The sequence below is a fragment of the Xyrauchen texanus genome, chromosome 44, assembly GCF_025860055.1.
Source record: "Xyrauchen texanus isolate HMW12.3.18 chromosome 44, RBS_HiC_50CHRs, whole genome shotgun sequence".
NCBI lineage: Eukaryota > Metazoa > Chordata > Actinopteri > Cypriniformes > Catostomidae > Xyrauchen > Xyrauchen texanus.
In genome coordinates this window covers 15,775,497-15,797,717 of record NC_068319.1, presented here as the reverse complement: position 1 = coordinate 15,797,717, position 22,221 = coordinate 15,775,497, and the positions used below count along the sequence as shown (strand labels likewise).

General features: G+C 39.9%; 1 protein-coding gene across 1 annotated transcript in view; it reads right to left on the bottom strand.

The window, feature by feature from the left end:
- Window positions 1-22,221, bottom strand: part of LOC127636375 (protocadherin-16-like) — a 101,654-nt gene that overhangs the window by 14,418 nt on the left and 65,015 nt on the right. The window contains 8 exon segments of the mRNA XM_052116824.1: window positions 338-1,187; window positions 2,782-2,939; window positions 3,531-3,627; window positions 3,882-4,069; window positions 5,569-6,602; window positions 8,896-9,145; window positions 9,809-10,040; window positions 11,298-11,486. Of these exon segments, the coding sequence (XP_051972784.1) occupies window positions 338-1,187; window positions 2,782-2,939; window positions 3,531-3,627; window positions 3,882-4,069; window positions 5,569-6,602; window positions 8,896-9,145; window positions 9,809-10,040; window positions 11,298-11,486 (2,998 nt within the window).

Below are 22,221 nucleotides of genomic sequence, written 5' to 3'. Positions count from 1 at the left end.
GGATTTATTTGGAGACAAGCAGGTATGAGAAATGCATTATACCATAATACTTGTGATCAGGAGCCTGCAAAGATGCAAATTTTGTCAATACAAGCGGTTCACAACCATAATTTGGTGCGATTGTGTTCATATCAGTAGCGAACCGTAAAGGAGTTCAAATGAACCGTACCTCAGACCACCTTTTCAAGCAGACTCATGTGCGGTTCGAGGGTGCGCACCCAAGTTTGGAAAACAGTGTTCACATCATCCAACCAACGAACCAAATTTTGACATCATTTGAACCCGGGTGCACACCAAAAGTGCTAGTCTAAAAACACCCTTAAGAAATTATTCTTACCACTGTTGGGGCTGAGACTGAACTGTCCTGCTGTGTTGCCTGACTGGATCCTGTAGGACACTCGTCCATTTTCCCCCTGGTCTGCATCCCGGGCCATGACATAGAGTAGGACAAAGCCAACAGCCTGGTCCTCCATCACACTAACTGCTGTAGGAGAGCTGAAGATTGGTGCGTTGTCATTCTCATCAGTCACAAACACTTGTGCTGTTACCGATCCCCAGAGTCTTAGATTGGGATCCATAACTGAATCTGTGGCATGGACCACCAGGAAGAGGTTGGAGGTCTTTTCATGGTCCAACTCTTGGCCTAGCGTCAGGACTCCCGTGACTGGATCAAGAATGAAGAGATCTGAGCTATAAGGCCACTGCTGATGGATAGAATAACGTATCTCACTGTTGGGGCCACTACCATCCTTATCGGTGGCCTGGAAGGTGTAGATCGAAGAACCTGCTTGCATATTCTCAGGAATGACAATAGTGACTGGATCTTCTGGAAACTGTGGAGCATGGTCATTACTATCCTCCACATTGATTTCTAACTGCACCATGTTACTGCTTGGATAGGCCTTTGAAAAGTCATCCACCTCAACCTGTAGAGTATACCGTGATCCCTTTTCATAGTCCAGCTCTCTAGCCAAGTATACATCTCCTGTCAGACGGTCCACAATAAATGTCCCATCATGATCTGTGCCTCCCACTACCAGGTAGGTCACCTGACCATTTGCTGTGACTTCAAGCTGGTCATGTGACCTGATTGAACCAATAACAGAGCCTGGTTTAACCCCCTCCACTGAGTTGAGGGTCATGGATAGGGTGTTGGAATTTGGAGGGGTCCTTGAGGAGCCAATGACCTACACGTTGAGAACAAGGAAGAGAATTTTCATTTGAAAAAAAACATTTAATTGTGATGCTACACACACACACACACACATATATATATATATATATTATATACTCTGCTGAAAAGACCACTCCAGCTTGTGTTGCGTTTTTGGATACTGGTACTAAACATGGGATGGTGGTGTTCTGGTCTGATCTCCGGGCTTCTTAATTAGAAATAGTTCACCAGCTAGACCATAACCAAACCAGCACTAACAGCATATATCACACTGGACCAGCATGAAGATCCATGAACTGGTCTTTTCAGAAGGGTATACCCATTAAAGCACATACAGGTGGTTATTTATTATCAATGGTGGTAAAATACATCCTTATTGTTTAAAGGGTCAACTGAGTGCATCAGAGAAAGATTACGATGCAATGAACCTGTCTGTCACATTACAGGCCCATTTCCATGTCCTTGAAGTAGAGCCAGAAAACTCTTCAGTAATCATGACAGGTGAAGTCTTTCATACTAATATCCCCGTGAAAAAAAAAAAAACAGTACACACATTCCGGATGGCAGAAATGAAAGCAACAGATGGATTGAAGTTGATCCATGTTTTGGGTACACTGCACTTTGGCTGGTATTACTGACGGCATGCAAAATATTATCTTGATATTATTATGGTGCATGACTCTCTGGTGCAAGAGTATCAGTTGGTGCTACTGTGTTAGGGGACTGAAGTTTGCGCTTGCCGTTTGATCATAGGGAACCACAGCTGGGCCTCATCAGAGCCATCTGGGAGCACTTGATTCAAAGGTGCATTCTCTTTCTCTGCTATTTCTCTCTTTCACTCTCTCTCATCTAAGCCTTACAAACAGGGGGCACCAAAATTACAGTCAACTGCATGCTCTACAATTAGCATCCAATTCCCTTTTTGAAATCACACCTGTACAAGCATCAAAGATATTTCACTACAAAATAGATTGTACCGTTGTACCATTTGCCAAGAATAATTTTGCAAAGCACAACTCTTTGGAATGTAGATATCTGGATGCTTTTGTGATGGACTGAAAAGTGACAAAAATGAACCTATTTTCAAAAATAGTGTGTGACCAGAGGTCACACCAGAGGATGATTTTGAGTTGTAGGCATTATGAATTATCGGTCAATGCATTCAAAATTCTGTAAATTATGGATAATTTTCAGTTAACGGTACCTCTTTGTATTACATGTCTGATTCATGCCATTCCATACTGTGAATTGGGTTTAATTCATGGTTTTAAATTACAGCCTCTTCCTCTGGAACAGGAAGCAATCCCTGGAGTTTGGAGGTGTTTGTGTTTGCATAGACAGGAGCTGGCCTCTGGGTCAAAACTAATTTCCCTGCTTGAATACTGATACCACAGCTCAGGGGACTGTGAGCGTGATGATAGTTTGGCAGAGTGAAAGGTGGCTAGTTCATGTTGGAAGTCACTGTGTACAGTTGTAAGCTGTGGTGGTCATGTAGTAAGAATACATGACCTCCGGATTTGAACCTGCATCTCCCATATGAGCACCACAGCTTAACATCCCTGGATAAGTGATGTCATATGTTTTGAAATGTGTCTGTACAATCTCACCTGTATAAGCAAGGCAGTGGAAGAGCTCTGAGATGGTGCCCCGCGATCCGAGGCAGTCACAGAAAAGCTGTACTCTGCCTTTTCAGCTCGCCTAAGGGGGAAGGAGGAGCGCAGCTCTCCAGTGTTTGGGTTCAAGGAGAAACGTTCCACTCTAGAGCCTTTAAGAGCAAGGACAAATGGAAACATAAATAGAGACAAATATGGAAGTATAATTATCCATACAATACATCACATTGGACACAAAGAGAAGTGTAAGGACATCTTACTTTTTGTAAAAGGAGGCATTTTGCAATAATATCATCTGGGAATAACATAAATAGTAATAAACAGTTCAGGGGCTTAGGAACCATTATACATTTTAAAAATAACTAAATTGGTCACCCCACGTTTTGAGAAATAATAATGTTAAAAACTGCAGCTGATCACCAAAAAACGAAGCCTTTAAGACCCAGCAGAAGCCTCTGCCAGCTGGTTGCTTTGGTAGTGGGTGGAAATCAAAGCGCTAATTATATTGAATTTAGATTAATGGTAATGATGATGTTTGTGGCATCTAATTTAGAAAAGAAAAAAAAAGATTAGTGACCAGGTCAAAATGTAGACAGATAGGTGACACAAGACATCACCTTTTGTGTTCGACAGAAGAAAGACAGTCATATGTGTTTGCAGAACAACACAAGGGTGAGTAAATGGCAGAATTGACATTTTTGGGTGAACTATCCCTTTAATAGTCTATTCTGGTTCTTGCTTACCTGATAATGAGTAAAAAATTGTGCCATTCTCTCCCTCATCTGGGTCTTTGGCGTTCAGAGTCCCTAATAAAGAACCTGCGGGAAGACCATCCTGAACCTGCAAAACATCAACCAAGTTTCAAACAACACAGTCTGGCTGCTTATACCTGATCCAAACAGACCAGCTAGAGTGGGAACATGTCCAAGGTCACATAAACAATTTTTGAAAGATATTATGTACAGACTTGATGACATTTTTATGATGTGTAAACTGTCCTTTAATAAACATATGATGGTCCATGCTGCAAGCTCCTATGTTATGACAAACTGATTTAAGGCTATGAAAACAGTCTGTGCCAGTCTGTCTCTTGCCTGAATGAGAATCTCCCTGCCAGGCTGTATGTGGCTGAATGCTGGAGCGTTGTCATTCTCATCGAGCACAGTGATGTGGGCTGTTCCAGTGGCACTACGGGGAGGGGTACCTCCATCCTGGACCACAACAATCAGCTGATAACTGGACTGGTGCTCACGGTCCAAAGCTGCTCTGGTACTGATTTCACCTACACAAACAAGAGAGAGAGAGAGAGAGAGAGAGAGAGAGAGAGAGAGAGAGAGAGATCTTTACTATGTTAAACATAGTAGAGTAAAAACATCCTGGGCTGCGTTTCCCAAAAGCATCGCAAGCTTAAGTTGATCGTAGAGACCATTGGCGCCAATGGTTGCTGCAGCAGAAACAAGAACATTTCTATCTTCTACCATCCAGTACTGCGCAATGAGCACTTTCTAAATGTACTGAAAGGACATATATTGAATGCCCAGTACAGTAGCATTCTCCAAGATTTAATACTCAAAAAAGGATTTTTGTTACTTACTCATTACAGTTCATTAAAAAGAGTTAGTATCTTAATTAAACTTAATTTCATTGTGTGCAATGAATTTACCTTTGTAAAACAGAAGTTCACTTGAGTAATTTTTTCCACATTTCAATTTTTTTACTCCTAAGTAATTTTGAAACAGTATAAAATCGTGTACACTCACATGAGATGAAGACAGTCATATCAGTGACCTTGAATAAAAAGCTGTTTTATTCTACATGGAGAGGGTCCACAAATGGGGGCTGCCATGTTAGAATTTCATGATCAGCCGAATACTAATCACTTAATGTCATTAACTGCCCTGTAATTTGACACTTTCACTCATTGATTACATTAATCATGGCTTACTGTGAATAGTGTATTTCTGCAAGGGAAATAGTTTCTTAATAAATACTCATGTTTTAATGATGCTGCATCCATGCCTCTAGGGGTCAGTAAAAACAAATTGAAAAAAAAAAAATAAAGAATTACTGAATGCACTTACTGTATATATATATATATATATTAGTACTCCATCAATTACATTTTTTTTGGGGGGTGAATGTTGTGTCACTTCATCAATCAATGTGAGTCAATGGAAAAATCTTGAATTTAAAACATACTTTTCTTTGGAGTGAATTTTGTGTGAGCTGTGCTGTGCCATTAAACTTTAAACAATTTTTTTGTCCCAGGAAAACTGTTCTGAGTGTCAGCTACCATTAGGTGTAGTTGTTTTTAATAAAAAATAATAATAATTGAATGGCTTTAAAAACAAATGTTGCAGTTCTGTTACACTAGGTCTATGAGGGTTAAATAATTAAAATACAGTAATTTCTTTTTTTCTCTATTTCGATGTATACCAGAAAAATATCCAATAAAAAAATCTGTTTGTTAAAAAGCCAAACATTTGTACATTTTTTTTAATCAAAAATATGTAAAGGAATGATTTATTAATGTAAAGTAGCAATATTTTTAGTATTGTGCTAAAAGAGTGACTTTATCAAAGAAGCCTTCACTTTGTCATTGCATCTAGTAGGCATAATAGTCTAGTTTGAACAACAAAACTAGTACAAGTCCATTTAGAAAGATAAGTTTTTTGATTAAAAGTCTTCTTCTAATTCTGTGAAAAGGTTTTCTTCAGCATAATTAAGTACATTAATCATTTTTATTTTTGGAGTGAAGGTGCGGTTTGTATCGTAGCTCACCAGTCTGGGAATTGATCTGGAAGTAACGGTCCATGTGAAGTAGCCTGTATATAAGCAGACTGTTGAGGCCAGCATCACGGTCTGAAGCAGACACTCTTCCAAAGCCTGTTCCAGCAGGCAGGTTCTCTCTCACTGCCAAGAACACTCTCTCCTGAGAGAATCGAGGTGAGTTATCATTCTCATCCGTCACTGAAACTCTCACTGTCGCGCTGCCTGTCTTCCTCATCTGCCCACTTCCTGAGGTGGCAAGCACGGTTAGCAAGTAGATATCCTTGGCCTCTCGGTCCAAAGCGCTCTTAACAAACAGCCAGCCGCTATCTGGGGAGATTCCAAAACCTGCTGTATCCCCATCAGGCCGGAGACGATATGCCACAGGGGAAGATGTCATGGAATCTTTGGAAGATCCTCCATTTCCCATCAGATCTCGGTTGAGAGCCCGAACCTGTAGGAAACGGGTGTTGAGTGGTGTGTTCTCCGTAAGTTCCACACGATAGGTCACTGTGTCAAACACAGGACCCTGGTCATTCTCTGCCTGGATGTGGACCACTAGGGTGAACGTAGCACTAAGCTGAGGAGCACCGCTATCTTTTGCGATCACTTGGAGGTCATAGCGAGGAACGCTGTCATATGACAGACTTCCAATTAGGCGAATTTCCCCACTGCTGCGTTCCACTCCAAATGTACGTTGCCCTCCGGATGACATTAGGTCAAAGCTAAGCTGTCCGTTATGGCCTGAGTCATGGTCCTCAGCCTGGACACGGTACACAACAGTGCCCATCTTAGTGGCTTCAGGCAGCAGCAGTGACTCTGAGGAGGACAGGAAAAATATGGGGGCGTTATCATTCACATCTGCGATGGTGATCCGAACGAGAGTCTCTTCGAAAGCTGGAGGGGAACCACTGCGAGCTTGAATCTTCAAATCGAAAGAGGGTCGAGTCTCGTGGTCTAGAGGAAGACTTGTTCTAAGTGCTCCAGTCTCAGAATCAACCATAAAATAACCATCTGGATCCCCGGCTGAGATAGTATAGGTGATGTCCATTGAAACTTCTGTAGAACGAGAGATGGGAGAAGATAAGTAGTCATTTAGCAAAATCTCCCTTTTTGTTTCACAGAAAGATAACACCACAGGTTTGGAATAACAAGGTTGAGTACATGATGACAGAAATCAAATTCTTTTGGGTGAACTATCCCTTTAAATCTCTTACAAAAGGGCACAATGATGACATCTCATGGGACAATCTTTGGTGGATTCTAACCTACAACCCTTTTGTTTTAGCAGCTCCAGATCTGTAACTACTACACCACACATTACTCCAAAAAAGGTAAAGAGAGAAATACAAAAAAAAAAAAACATGATGATAAAAAATGGGTACTAACATACCCACCCATTCAGCATATAACACACAGAAATGCCTTTGCTATGAGAAAATATACATCAACAAACAATAATTTCCAACAACATGAGGTAAAGTGGAATCTATGATGGATGTGACTGTTTAATGAGGTTCACGCAGCAGCTGCTGTTTTATTTGCTCAACTGGCTCAGCGAGAGTAAAAATATTCCCTATCAAGATTTTCAACAACCCTAACTGTCTCAAAGTCACCAATTCATGGTTCTGAGAGTACACAGAACATCTCAGTAACCTCGGTTCCCTGAGACGAAAGGAACGAGACATTGTATCAGGAAGCTGACTCTATGGGGAGTGTCCTTCTATATGACCTAGTTGAAACCTTTCTACAATAAATGCAATTCTAAAATTGGCAATGGTGTTCGGCATAAAAGCGGGCACGCAAACACCATTCCTCCGAATTTTCTGGCTGAGGGACAAGAGTGCATTGCTTGCACCTCAAAGAACTCTGATTCTGTAGTGCAGCTAGCTTACGCAATGACTCGTCCCTTCATCTCAGGGAATCGAGGTTACATAAGAAACCAAAACTGACAGGAAGCTGACGCTATGGGGGAACAGTGTCCCATCACATCACACTACGCAACATAACTACGCTTCATGACGCCGCAGTCCAATGGGACACCGATCGACATCGGTGTACCACAAGTGAATGACCCTCATGGTGTGCCTGGAGGGGAACACTCATAATGGATATATTAACTATAATCATATAGTATGAATTATCCCTTTCACGAACCCAGTCGTGAAGGAAATTTGTTTGAAATGAAAGTGCCTATGACTTTTTGGAAATACAATGGTCTGAATGCAGGCCGTTGTGCACAAACACCCAGTTCTTTTTTTTAATCTCAGCCCATAATATCGGTGTGTCTTCAGACGGAACCGCGTAAGACAGAACACCATTGAAATGGGGCGGACGATGTGCAAATTGGATCGTATAACCATGTTTGAGTGAGTGAGCTGAATAGGGCACGCACCAGGATTTTGTTAGTTCATTATGAACTTCCGGGAAGAACGGGGCAGATCTACGGAAACTTGAAATTCATTTAGGTGAGATTTTTCAGGTTCCTCTAGACGTGACCACTCAAGACCGAGCTCTTCGACCGCCCTTGAGAGGACGCGAAGCATCTCCTTGTCAGTGGTGCGTACATGCTCCTCATCCTCGCTGGGGGAAGGGCCAGCAACGTCCTCCGCTGATCGCTCGCCAGATACAGCGAGAAACATAACATCATCCCCAGCGTCAGAAACGCCGAACGTGATGAGGGCCGAAGCTCGTCATGCACATACTGTATCGGCATAGATGCAGTATATGGAGATTTAGGAGCTTGCGGGGTGTGTGCTGGCATGAGGTCCTCCACAAATTCATCCTGCTCGTCTTCGCTGCCCTGCCTCCTCGTGTGATCCTTCGGGAGTCACAGAAGAGGCGGTTGGGAGGGCGTGGGAGGCTGAACTCAGAACGAGAGAGTTTCGCAAGCGAAGCTTCTTGAGACTCGTGCTCTCACAGTGAGGGCAGTCTGTCTCTATGAGAGCTGTCTCTGCATGGGTGCGGCCCAGACACCAAAGCGCTGCGGGGAATCAGGATGTTGAAGCACCCCGTTCACCAGCAAAGCGTCAAGCGTTGAGGCGGAGTAAATGTTTGCAGGAACACTGCAGGGGAGTCTTCTCGTTGCCGTAAGAGCCCGCCCGCTAACTCGTGTATGTCAATGGCGAAGTAGTAGAAGGCTTCTAGCCGAGAACTGAATCGCTGTCATGAAAGAAGAAAATTCTGAGGAATGGTGATTGCGTGCCATCTTTTATACCTTCGCTCCAAAAAGGGCAGAGCTTTAACACCATAGCCAATTTTAGAATTGCCATTTATTTGTAGACAACGTGATGGTAATTCCCAGAAGGACATGCAAAAAGCAGATATTTGTAAAATGTTGGCTAAAGCTTACCATTCCTGTTGCTGGCCCGCACTACACCAACCTCAGTACCCCGGAGCACATCTTCAGACACGGTGAAGAAGTAATGTGCTTGCTCGAACACTGGGGGCGCAACTGAGCCAGACACAACGCTGATGTTCACTCTGGCATTGACAGGTGCTGTGAGACCGCCACCATCCCGTGCTGAGATCACCATGGCAATGACAGAGTTGGCCTTTCCATGCAGGGAGCGTGACAGAGAGATCACACCTAACAGGAAAAAAAATGCAGAGAATAGGAATAGAATGCTTTTAAGCTTTATGTCTGACAATTTAATATGAAGATACAGCCTTTTCTTTTCATTTTGAAAAGCGTTTACAATGTAGTGTACTTACCTGTGTAATTGTACACTGTGCATACAGCATTGACACATTTGCTTATACATATCATTAATAATAATAATAATAATTATTATAATTCTTATTATTTATATAAAGGAGTGAATGCAACATTAGTTTTGAACTTTTTATTTAGATGAATTTTTGTTTAATTTCAAATTCAATGATTTTGTGCCAAAATGTTAAAATATTTTGTTGCGCTTTAATAATAATAAAACAATTATGAAATATGATATAATTATTATTAATTAAAATTAATTACTGACTATACTTAATAGTCAGGATTAATTAATTAATCCTTACTATACTTTGTGATCAGTTGAATGCCACTTTGTTGAATTAAAGTACCAATTTCCTTCTGAAACAGTAAGATCTGTACATTATTCCAAACATTTGGCTGCCAGTGTAGTTAATTTCATTTAATATTCTAATACATTTAAATATGACTATTCCTTTATTTCTTGTAAAGGGCCTTCTAAAAAAAATATAAATACAGTTTACATACAGTTACAGTTAAATCATTTAAACTAAATACCTGTGTCCTTGTTGAGGGTGAAGAAATTGGTTCCACCACCAGGGACAGTATGATATGTCACTTTTCCATTTGCATCAGCATCTGGGTCGTGGGCTGTTACCCTGACAACGGAGGTCCCGGGCGTGCTCTGTGTACTTAAGCTGATGGCATAGTTCACAGGGTAGAATGTGGGTCTGTTGTCATTAATGTCCACCAATGACACCTTCACATAGGCAGATGAGGTAAGCCCTCCCTGTAAGGAGATATTATACATTGATTACATTAATTCCATTATGGAGGATTGTGGATATCTGTCACATACTGTCTAATCAGTCAGATGATTCTTACATGTAATAATACAGATTCATTCTTCACAGTGGGATATGATTGCCCTTCCAGGTTGTAAGAGGTCAGTGAGGAGTAGTATGTACTGTAGGCTCCTCAATTGTCAAAGGGAGTACTTTATGGCTGCATTAATAATTGAAATGAGAACCAAAGAAAACTGCTGCTAGCAGTTAACAAAGGGAAATAGTGGGAGTGTTTGTGTATGTATAACAATGTGCCCTTGGGACACTCGGTTTTATTGCCTTTTCATTTAGAGAGCCCGTGACTGTTGGCAGCTCAGAAAAAATGTCTTGAGCAGGGCATGTAAGGGACGGATTGGGCGTCTAGGTGCAATATAACAGCACTAATGGCCTTTTTAATTCACACTTGAAGCTTCTGCAGATAGCTGCAGTGTGTAATTTCTGCGGCACTAGCAGCACCAAACGGAACTGCAAAACTATATTAATCAAAGCTGTGTACCTTTTTCAGTGCTAAACTACTTTCTCCTAACACAGCTTAATATGCAGAGAAAACTCTAAGTACAGTTAGAAATTCATAGTTTCAGTTTCACAAAAAGGGTAAACACAGTGTCTCTGTGGCACAATAAAAATTACTCCAATGCGTGAGTTGGAGGCGGGACTATCTTTTTGATCAGAAATCACCATTGATGTCATAACGACTTTCATGCATTACTTGCTAAATGTGAGCATTTTAACTAGCATGTTATAAATGCTTAATAAAACAAAATGCCCTTATTCCTGATTTATGTCACAATGCAGCAAAAATAAATGTAAAAAAATACAAGGTAAAATGGCTCACTATTTGGCAGGTATTACATGAAAGTCACATTTTTCATGCATGTTGTTATAAACACAAATCAATGATTTAAATGAATGACTTATTAGTCATTAACAAACACCTTTATAAACACTTAACAAAGGGAATATTCATGTAAAGTGTTAGGGAAAAATGGCACGCTTTGCCTTTAAAAAGCATTATTTTGTATTAAACGTCAAGGCTTGGTTGCTTAGCAAGCCTCAGCATAATTAGGTAACAATGTTACGTGTTATAACAATGTTATACCATTGTTATAAACTAATTATAATTATTGAACAAGCTATATACCATTCTAAAAAATAAAATAGTGCACTGTGGCTCTTAAAGACATAAAAACCAATTCCCTAACCCCATCAGCTGCAGTGACGGTGAAGTCAAAACTGTCTGATCCTTCATCTCGATCCAGAGCCAAACTTGTGCAGATCTGTCCAGTCTCCTTATTGATAGTGAACTGGCTGGGTGGAGCACTAGCAGGCCCAGATCCAATAGAGTATGTGATGGCCCCAAACGACCCACCATCTGAATCATCTGCTGTTACCTGTGCAACACAAAAACACAGAGACAAGCACTGTCAGAAATATGATCCACTGACATATTAAACATATTAAAAGAGAAAGAGAGAGCAGAGGGGGATGAAAATTGATTCCCCCCTATATTTCACATTCTCATATCAATGGAAAATTGGCTGCTTTTGCTGAGAGATGGAAACCTTTAAGCAGGGGAACTGGTTAAAACTATAGAGCATTAGCTGCTGGTGGTGAAGGATGTTACCACTGATATTGAGGTAATCTGGTCCACAAAGGGCTTTGACCAATTTATAGCAACATTAATGTGAAGACAGAAGAGCAGATTCATCAAATACATACAAGCACATGAACCATATGCAAATGTATCCATTCTACACTGGATACATTGGATTGGTGAGGGACAAAGGTGAAAGAGTTCAGGGTGTGCATTATAGCAGTTGCTAAAGGCTAGTAAAGGTCCATATGAGAAAAGGGAAATATGCATTGGATTTATCTCCACAAGCCATAAAAGTCTTAAGTTTATCTAGGCACCCAGCCCTCTCTGTGCACTGGTATCTGTACAGCACCTCAATGATATTTTGGTAATATGTCAGGGAAGCAAATTGAAAAACGTGTAAGAGACAGCATGGATCGAGTCAAAAAGAATATTTTCTGTTCCAAAAGTAGAGGTTTGGCAGATCAGAAGTTGAGTCTTTAGGGAACAGCATCATGACTTAAATCATGATGCTGGTCAGGTTGAGTTCATACTAAATATTTTAAACTGTACAGAACAAATCTCTTTAAATCAAGGTTATCATCCAGGTCCAAGTTTTCCAAGCAAAATCAGCTCCAGCATTTAATACATTATCATTAAAGAGAAGTAATGTACATAGAGAATAATGTACAGTTGGACATTATCATAAAATAAACCCAGACAGGTTGATCAGCACCCTTCTATTACCCTGAAGAGGTTTATTTTGCGATAATGCTTGGCTGACTATGTATCCTCCCACATAAAAGACTCCTTACCAAATACATGCATCTGGCACCAACAATCATGCCATGGTCTAAATCACCGAGATCACATTTTCCCCATTCTGATGATTGATGTTAACATTAACTGAAGCTCATGACCCGTATCTGCATGATTTTTTGCACTGCACTGCTGCCACACGATAGGCAGATTAGACAATCGCATGGATGATTGTTTGTGCCAGATGGGCTGGTTTGAGTATTTCTGTAACTGCTGATCTCCTGGGATTTTCACACACAACAGTCTCTAGAATTTACTCAGAATGGTGCCGAAAACAAAAAACATCCAGTGAGCGGCAGTCCTGTGGACGGAAATGCCTTGTTGAAGAGAGAGGACAACAGAAAATGGCTAGACTGGTTCAAACTGACTAAGTCTACAATAACTCATAACCACTCTGTACAATTGTGTTGAGAAGAATATCATCTCAGAATGCTATTCTGAGATGCATGTTGGCGCTGTTTTGGCGGCACGAGGGGGACCTACACAATATTAGGCAGGTGATTTTAAGGCTGATCGGTGTAAATACATGGATACTTAATTACTTAACTATGTGAGAAGAAAGAGACTGCAGATTGATGTGAGAGACATAAAACTAGCACAGCAAAAAACAGTGAATAAAAAGTTTAGAGTTCAATACACAAAAATATTTGTGCGCAGAATGACGTGATTGACCAATAAGTATTCTAGAATACCATGTAATAAAGAGCTATAGTTTATTAAAATGTCATTTTGAAGCTAGTAAATCAGTTAAATAAAATACATTAATTAATTAAAATATAGGGAATAGTTAAAAGAGACTTGCACCACGCATTTTTACACAGTACATGCACATGTCATGGCCGTATAATTACAGAAACACAGTTGCACAGCTGATTCCCATTACAGCCCTGACATGGTAAAGAGCAGAGCAAAGAAGCCATACAGAACTCCAGAATCTCAGGCCCTCACTCAACAGGGCTCCTGCTACCGGATAGGTTAAGGACAAAACCCCTAAACTCTGCTTTATATGGTGACCCCTCTCCCACCATGCCATGCTCTGTAAACAAAATTACTCTGGTGGTCCACAAAACTTTTCATTCATCAATTCCATAAAGACCTGTAGACCCTAGTGCCTATAACAAAACAAAGGGCTCCCTGCAAAACATTAAGGGGAAATGACCTTTGACTCTGCTGGGCCTGTTTCTCTGCAAATATTTAATATGTTTGGCACTGGAAGAGTTTCCATAACCTTGCTTGGTGCCATTTACGAGGACTGTAAAAACTGGGCTTTTTTGGAAGATCTAGCAGCTTTGAAATCTGGCCAAAATGGCATGGGGAAAAGTTCTGGAGGTGAAGCTATTTATTTCATCAATTCTAATATTTCTATTTTGTTAAAGATTTGATTAAACGTTCTTGTCGTTGTACAGAGTACAAGTTCAGAGCCAATGAAATACAGTTAGCATTTAACCTCTAGTGCAAAGACTAAGTAAGATGTAAATCGGTAATAGAGCATTGGAAACATAATATACAGTATATCATAATAAATAATATATTGGTAATGGAGACATGCAAACATAAAATATATACATACTGTATATTACAGTCAGTCGATTAAATATTGTAATTGCGATTAATCACATAATTTTTCATAGATAATCATGATTAATCGCAGATTTTGAAAGTGCTAAAATGTGACTCTATATACTTTTCCTGTCAAAATGCATTTATTTCCTTTTAAGTAAAGAAAGCAAAACACTATGTAACAATATAATGCTTTATAAACATTTTCCAAACAATACCTTCCACAGTATTAAGATAGAAATGCACTAAAATAGCACCAATTCAAGTAACATTAAATGTTTCCCAAAGTATAAGTGGGAATTTGACTAATTGAAAGAACTTGTCCCCAAATAGTGTGCATATTCATTGCAATGGGCATTAAATCTCTTCACAATATTAATCACCCATCAGACTGTGGCTATCGTGTTTTCTACATCATTCACAATTCCCATCAGGGCAACAATGCCTGCTTCATGTTCCGTTTTGATCTCCACACGAAAAGCACTGCAAACAATGTTTCATTCTGCGTTTTCATGATAGTTAAGACTTGACCTGCTTCTTCAGTATTTAAATTGCACCTTACAGAGGCTGCAAAGTACTTTCTATCTGTCACAAGTCCCATCTGGGCTTGTTTTCTACATACTAATAGCATTAAGAGGTCCTTTCCCATCGTTGTTGTGTGTGTGTGTTTTGTGCGTCAGTGCAATGAGACCGGGCAGACATATTGCAAAAGGTTCTGCCCTATTTCCAACAGTGTTTTAGCTGGTTTATGCATTATTAACAGTAAACGCATAAATCGCGATTAAGAATGTATCTGCTGTTCCAAGTCTGCAACATCATTGTGTCTGATATTGGCACAGAAAAGCAAAAAAGTTACTTGATCTACAGTCTTTAAATCAGATATGGCCAAAGTCGGTCTTGTGATGCAATCACAAATCAGAAACAAAACATAAACACTTGCTCTGAGAATGCTGTCCACTTTTCTCAGTGTATTCCCATGTGCATGTTATGTACCATTACAGAAGTCTCTAGCAGTGTTCTGGTATGACAAGAATGGTTAATGTTTGCAGTGATAGGCCAACAGGAGAATTTCTGTTACGGCTGACCAGTCTTCAGAAGCAAAAGCCCAACAGCAATAGAGCCATATCCTAATCTCATCCCCAATGAGACCATCAGTTCTGACTTTCTGCCCTGGTCACCTCTTTTCCAGCTGTCTTCACCATTACTGTATCACCTTTATTTCCTGTTGGAAATATGTGTGGAGAAACAGATCTTTTTGACAAATCAAGGCCTCATGTTTGCTCGTGTTCATGGGATATTTCTGTAAAGTGGGAGAGATTGAACACCTGCGATAATGATTCGGCCTGTGGTGCTGGTCTCAGGGTGCTAATAGAAATGACAAGTGTGGCCCACCTGCTGCGAATGACCTCTAAAGCACCCCTTGTTATCCCAGAGCCTCTAGAAAGTTTCACCATGTCTTTTGCAGCGCAGACTAGAGCTGATAATTTATATTGTACTAAAGAATGCCAAACCCTACAGGATTCAAATATAAGCATCGACTGTGCTTAAGCTGTGGATAATTGTATCAGGTGTAAGGGTAATTATGTATGAAGGTTCAAGGGAGGAATAGAATGTGTGTGTTTGTGTAAGTGCAAAGTTGGGAGGGCAGTCACAAATCTTGAATTGATCAGAGACCAGCGTCAAGCATCCCTCACCATTTAAAAGGGTGCAGGTGAGAAAAGCATTAGGGGGCCCAGTGAGGAGCCTGACCCTTTGGGTGATGAGGACTGCAGGCCATTGGCCACAGGGAAAGAAAAGGGGCACATCCTTTCTCTACACTTTCCAGTGCTGGTTGCATAAAACACCTCGAGTTTTCCCTTAACTATAACATTTAAAGTGTGATTTTCCCTTACCTAAGAAAATAACATGAGGGTGTTGCATATAATCCATTAGACAGTTATCTTCCCTTATCTTAAGGGAAACCTTTAAGGTATTTACTACAGTGAACCAGATTTTATCGTAGTAAAATGGATACAACATGCCTCTACCATCTTTTAGAAGATCGGAAATGTTCTGACCAACATTTGGGCAATTTTACCACATAGAAATGTAACTTTATACTACTACTACTACTAATGATAATAATAATACGTTTAATTGATATAGTGCTTTTCCCGAGCTCAAAGCGCTTTACATGCAACAACAAACATATATACATCAAAACACTAAAACAATAGTCCACAAACACAAATCACTAAAACAATTCAGTCCACAAAAGCACAACATAACAATCCAGGAGTAAAAGTTATAGTCCAAAGTGAAAATGTGGAAGTGCACAAGAGTCCAAATCCAACAGTTAAAAAAAAATTGACATGACCAGAGTTGTCCCTCGTTGTCCCATGCCACAGAGCCAAGACGAGTACAAACTCCAGGACACCAAATGGCGAACAGGAACACACAATGATGACCACCACACCCAGATAGGAAGGCCGGGGGAATCAGGTAGACCGGGTAAAACACGTAACAGGCTGGTGAGCAGAGCAGCCCGCCCCAACACAGATTGCAATGTTGGCTGATCTGCATAATTCCTTTAGTGAATGGGGTGCTAAACAAGTGCAGAGAGCATGTGCTAGTAAATAGGGTAATGTCGAAATCTTTGACATTATCCTGAATTTCTTTTTCTTTTTCCGTGGCACCAAAACACCATTGTAGAAACTACTAGGCACACTTCTGTGTGTTTTCCTATGAGATCGCCCTCCAAGCTTGTTGTTTGACATATTATGTGACGGTCAAATATGTACTCCTGCAATAGTTTTTCCTTCACGAAAAACTTACTGTACTCTTCAATTTGTTCAATAAACTAAGCCATCTTGTTTTTTTAGAAACCTTGTAACTCTTAACGTACACTTAAGGTGAAGTTTTCCACAATTAATGATAAGTATGCACGATGGGGGAAAATTTTATATTGTGTAGGCCCCCCTCATGCCAACAAAACAGCACCAACCTGCATCTCAGAATATCTGAGATGCTATTCTTCTCACCCCAATTGTACAGAGTGGTTATCTGAGTTACCATAGAACCAATCTGACCATTCTCTGTTGACCTCTCTCGCACACTGTCAGCACACTAATTAAAGCATCATTGTTAAAAATAATGAAATTAAAAAATCTAGATAAACTAGTCAACCATACTAATTGACTAGTTGATTGTTGGACAACTAGTTGCCCATTGTGAACCATCCCTGGTTAAAATACAAAGTTCATACACTTGAGAAGAGTGAAGAAGAAGGTCATCAAATTTGCAGTCTTGAGCACAAGCAGAAAGCAGGCTGCCAAGAATTCTGCACACTCATCAATGACAATTAAGTCTAAAGTTGTGTAGCATTTGTGCACACTCGCAAGAATCCATCTTCCGTTCTGGCATTATTTAATTTGACATTCCTGACGAGAGGCAGAATTCCCATCTGTATCACTGTCCACAGACACTAAGGAGTTTATAGACATCACAAGAAACATATCACTTACTCAGAGGCTCTCCTCAGTAGATCAATACTGTCGAGACTCATATTCAGCCTACAACAAGCTACTAGAACTTTCAAACACCACTTAGTCTTTCTGCTATTACTGAACAATACAAATAAATAAGGGACTAGTGCAAAAGTATTGCAATAATCCTGTCTGGATGAAGCTGTGCTCTGCAATGGAGACTCATCCATTCTCAATTCAGAGCTACTCTAGAGACAATTGTTCCCAGAATATAGGCCATAACATTGCAGGTTGTAACTCATCACTTTCTTGGGCCTCTCAAGAGATTGCGCTGCACTTGCAAATTTAAGGTGGTGGAACTGTAATTGAATGGTTGCTTCCACTGAATTATCGTGAAGGTGTTGTAGATGTTTAAATATGCCAAAAAATTGGCACAAAGTTCCGAAAAGTAACAGAGCAGCCACTTTTTTGATATCCCTCAGTTTACTGCAGCAATTCTGTAAAAATGTCATAATCAGCTTTCAAACATGTTGCTTGAAAGAAAGTCCTACAAAATATACACATCATATATCATGAGTATATAGATAGATATAAGATTTTACTTCCTGAATTGCAGAGGAGTTATTTCAGATGACAAATGTGTACGTACTCCAATGTGAATTTTAAACTGCAACATACACAACTAAATTGCCTCATGTCTCTCCTGGGTCACCGCATTTTTACAAGTGCAATAAATGGTTTGTTATTACATTGCTTGCAGTCCCTAACATGTGGTCTAAATAAATAATCTTGGAGTTTATCTCTTGCTAGCATCCAACATCAAGTGTCTGATGCCATAATTTATCAATGTTTTAACAAGACTTTTCCCTCTTTTAAACACTGAAGGCAAGACATGGGTTTCCAATGCTCATATGAACCCATTGACCCATGCAGATCTATAAATGCATGGGCACATACAAACAATTTTATCTTAGTTGACAGATCTGTTACAACAAAATCCTAACAGCTTGCCAAACAGCCAGATTAATGTTACTTTAGCGAAACTCAGCAAAGTTATAGAGTTACTCCCAAATGCACATAATCTTTGATTTGTATACCTGATACCTGTAATTAAAGATCCCCGCACATCCCCGAAACCTAAGGGACTCTTCTTTTTAAAAACCAAAGGGGTAAGTGTAAGTAAAGAAAAACAGAGATAATTCAGCACTACAATATCTCAAGATGCGATCAAGATAAGCAGCAGTACTCAAGTGATTGAGAGCTATGCTCTGAATGTTCTTTCTTTCTCTGTAACCTTTCTGCAGATCCATTTCAAAGCCAGCACTAGAGGATGTGATTGGAAGTGTGTTTGATTTGAGATGATATCATGCCTGTTTTAAAAAAGCTCTTATGTATATGCCACATTTTAAATCTTATACATGCATGTCTATGTAGCTCTTTGCTTATCAAATCAAGTCACTTTATTGTCACAACATCATAACCACGAGAGTACAGATGGTGAAAATCTTAGTGGACTTAGTGTTTTTTTTTAGGAAATAGTTTGCTTGTTAAAAATTGGCCTACTTTGCAAACATTCTATTTACACAGTTTTAGATATTCTTGATCTTTAAATCCATATTGAAATATATTGACATCCAGTGATGAGTCAGCATACAGTAGATCTAATGAGGGTTTTTTCTTTCAGTGGGAGTGTCTGGACTCTGCTGTTGGTATTGATTGGTTGTGGAATTCAGTTAATTTAAATAGCCTGTTCCTTTGCAGCATGAATAATGGATCACGGATCATCAAAGATCAATACAACTCATGAATAAAACAACTCATCAAATTCAATATATCATTAATCACCAAAAAAAAGCCAGCCCAACCACCACCAATTCTATTAATTAATGTGAGCCTTAAACTGACAGACGGAATCATAACCTCCCACATTCAGAACCACCGTGACAAATGGCTGATCAAAGAGGAAGTTGGGAGTATGTGAGTCATATGCCAGTGGTGAAATATAAGGTCTGTTGTAAGAAATGGTGAACCCGAGGCGGTTATATTGTAGCAAACCTGTAGCTAAACTGTTCTTTGATCTGAGCATGAATCAGCACACAAATGAGATTGCTGATGATACCGTTGGACTTTCAAAGTCATAAATGCTTTAATGTTAAGGACCAGACTGCTCACCATTAATATTTTAGTGTTCGTGGACAATTAATCAATTTGTATTCTGGGGCCAGTTGCACCAGCTATACAAATGTTACAACTTAGCCTAGCAAGGTTAAGGTTTGCAAACAAGGTTTGAACTAGATCAAACTGAAATTCACAGCTGTTTAACACTTCTGTGTACAAATTTGAAGGCTGGTTACTTTAAGGAGAGCTTACGACCTACTAGTTACTGTAAGTCTTGCCTTAAGAACAGGTGGTGCAACCAAATTAAGCACTGACTTAGTTACAAACTAACTAGTAGTTACTAAGCCCTTAGTGTGAACTTTACGTCTCAACATAAATGAGACCCTACGCACAGCTGGTGCAACCCTGCCCTGTAATGGAGAAGTTATGCGCAGGATGTATAAGCTGATATATATACGATTACATGTCATTATTAGGATTAATATAATTTTTTACTTTTAGGGGATACACAAATTTAAAATGTAATCTCTCTCTTTCCAGCAAACGGGCAACAAATATTGATGACTCATCTTGCACACAAAAATGTCTGACCAATAACATGCTCTCCAGAACGAGAATGTCCCCTCCCCCTTAGGCCCTAGGTATGCTTTCAGTTTGACACAAAAGCTCAGCATCTGCATGTTGAACACAAGCCTGGTAAAGTAAACTCCATGTAAATGTGTGCAGGTAAAGTTAGCCAGCTGGTACATGATAGCTGTGCAGTGTGTAAACCTCACTCTCCTTGATTTAAGAGACCCACTAGCAACCGAGGCTTGAGGACATGGCTTTACAGCCTCCTTGTTAGAGCGTCCGACTCCCATGCCGGAGATCACCGGTTCAAATCTCACTCAGGCTAGGTTGAGTAGGACTGGTGACACTGGTGCTGTGACCCGGATGGGAGTGAGGTTTAGGAGGGTGAGTGTAACAGTAGCCAGCTGGTAAGTGATAGATGTGCAGTGTGTATACCTCACTCCCCTTGCCTTAAGAGACATACTAGCAACTGAGGTCATGGATTTGCAGCCTCCTTGCTAGCATGTCCGATTCCCATTCCGGGGATCGCCAGTTCAAATCTTGCTCGGGTCAGTTCGAGTAGGACCAGTAACACTGGAATCTTAGTAAGCAGCAAATGAGAATAATAAAAAAAAGCAAAAGAAAAAAAGAAAACAGGCCAATTTGAGAAAAAAACAAAAACAAAGGATAGAGAGAATTGAGAAATCTTTCCAGACATTACAACTCTTTTATGAATGAAAATTAATTACTTCCAAAGCAAATCATTCTGCCATTAAAATTTCATTTTTATGGTTAAAGAAAACAGTAATTAACTGGGACAGTGATGGACTGGGGACAGTCCAGACTGTTCTCTTTGAGGTAAACTGGCAACAGATGAGAGCAGATTGATTCCAACCGCTTCTCTTTTTCAATGGGCCCATGTCTCAACAACTGAGAACCGCACTGGCTAAATCCACTCAGAACTGTTTGTGTAGCACGCTGTGCCTTTAAGAAAATTTATGGTGTAAGAGCATCTTGCACTGAAGCACTGAGCTATGCATCATGACACAGAATATAAAAGGCTGCATTTAAGTGGTTTTACAATGAAGTAAGAGTACAGTGTGGATTTTCTTTTCCTCCAAACAGCTTTTGTAAAGATGCCACAGGAGTCAAATTTTTCTTTTACAACATTGTGGGATTTGGCTGGGGTCTTAGCTCTAGAGTTGTGTATGCTTTTGAAGTGTACTCAATGATTGTTGGTTATTGCATTCAGTTTGTATTTCATGGGAGCTGTACACAGAAATGAAAAGCGCAAACATATCAGGCATAATTTATTCCTCTACTCTGGCAACAGGTTTAGAAACGTTTACAAGCCCTGTGAAGGTTAATGAGTGAAACAGAGTATGTCTGGCAAAGTCAGTACACACTTGAAGAAAACATTAGATTTTTTTTTTTTTTTTTGTCATACATTCACTTTTCTATTGTATGAATTGTTCATAAAGGGACTTGTTGAGCACATCTTTCTTAGATATGGAGTCCAGGCATTGTAAAGTGGAGTTGTGCTAGAGTATGTAGAGACAAGTGATTGTTCTAATGGAGCCTGGGGACAAATCCAGTAAAATGCAGGCAAGAGGCAAGAGCTGAAGGCAAGAGATTGAGATCTGGCTAGCATTCCTGATTCTCACGAAACCTGTCAAGAAAATTTCCTGATCCTAGAAAATGATGCCTATTTTAAGGGCCATTAAGACCCTTTTTTACATTGTGACATTAGTACACACATTTTACCCCCCAATTATTTATTTTTTTATTTTATTTGCATTCTTTGTTGATCCTGAAACAATGATCCTATGAACCAATCATTGTCTGCTAAATTTGGGTTGGTTTAGGGATAAGGTTAAGTATCTGGAACAACATTTTTATCAACCAATCTGTTTGGCTGACAGAAATTTTGGGGCTAAAGTGTGTTGCAGCTTACCTAGATTAACATGTAGTTCAACAAAAAGATGTCCAACACAGCTGATACTTATACCGTAGTTTATTAAAACTCACATAACGTATATGGCT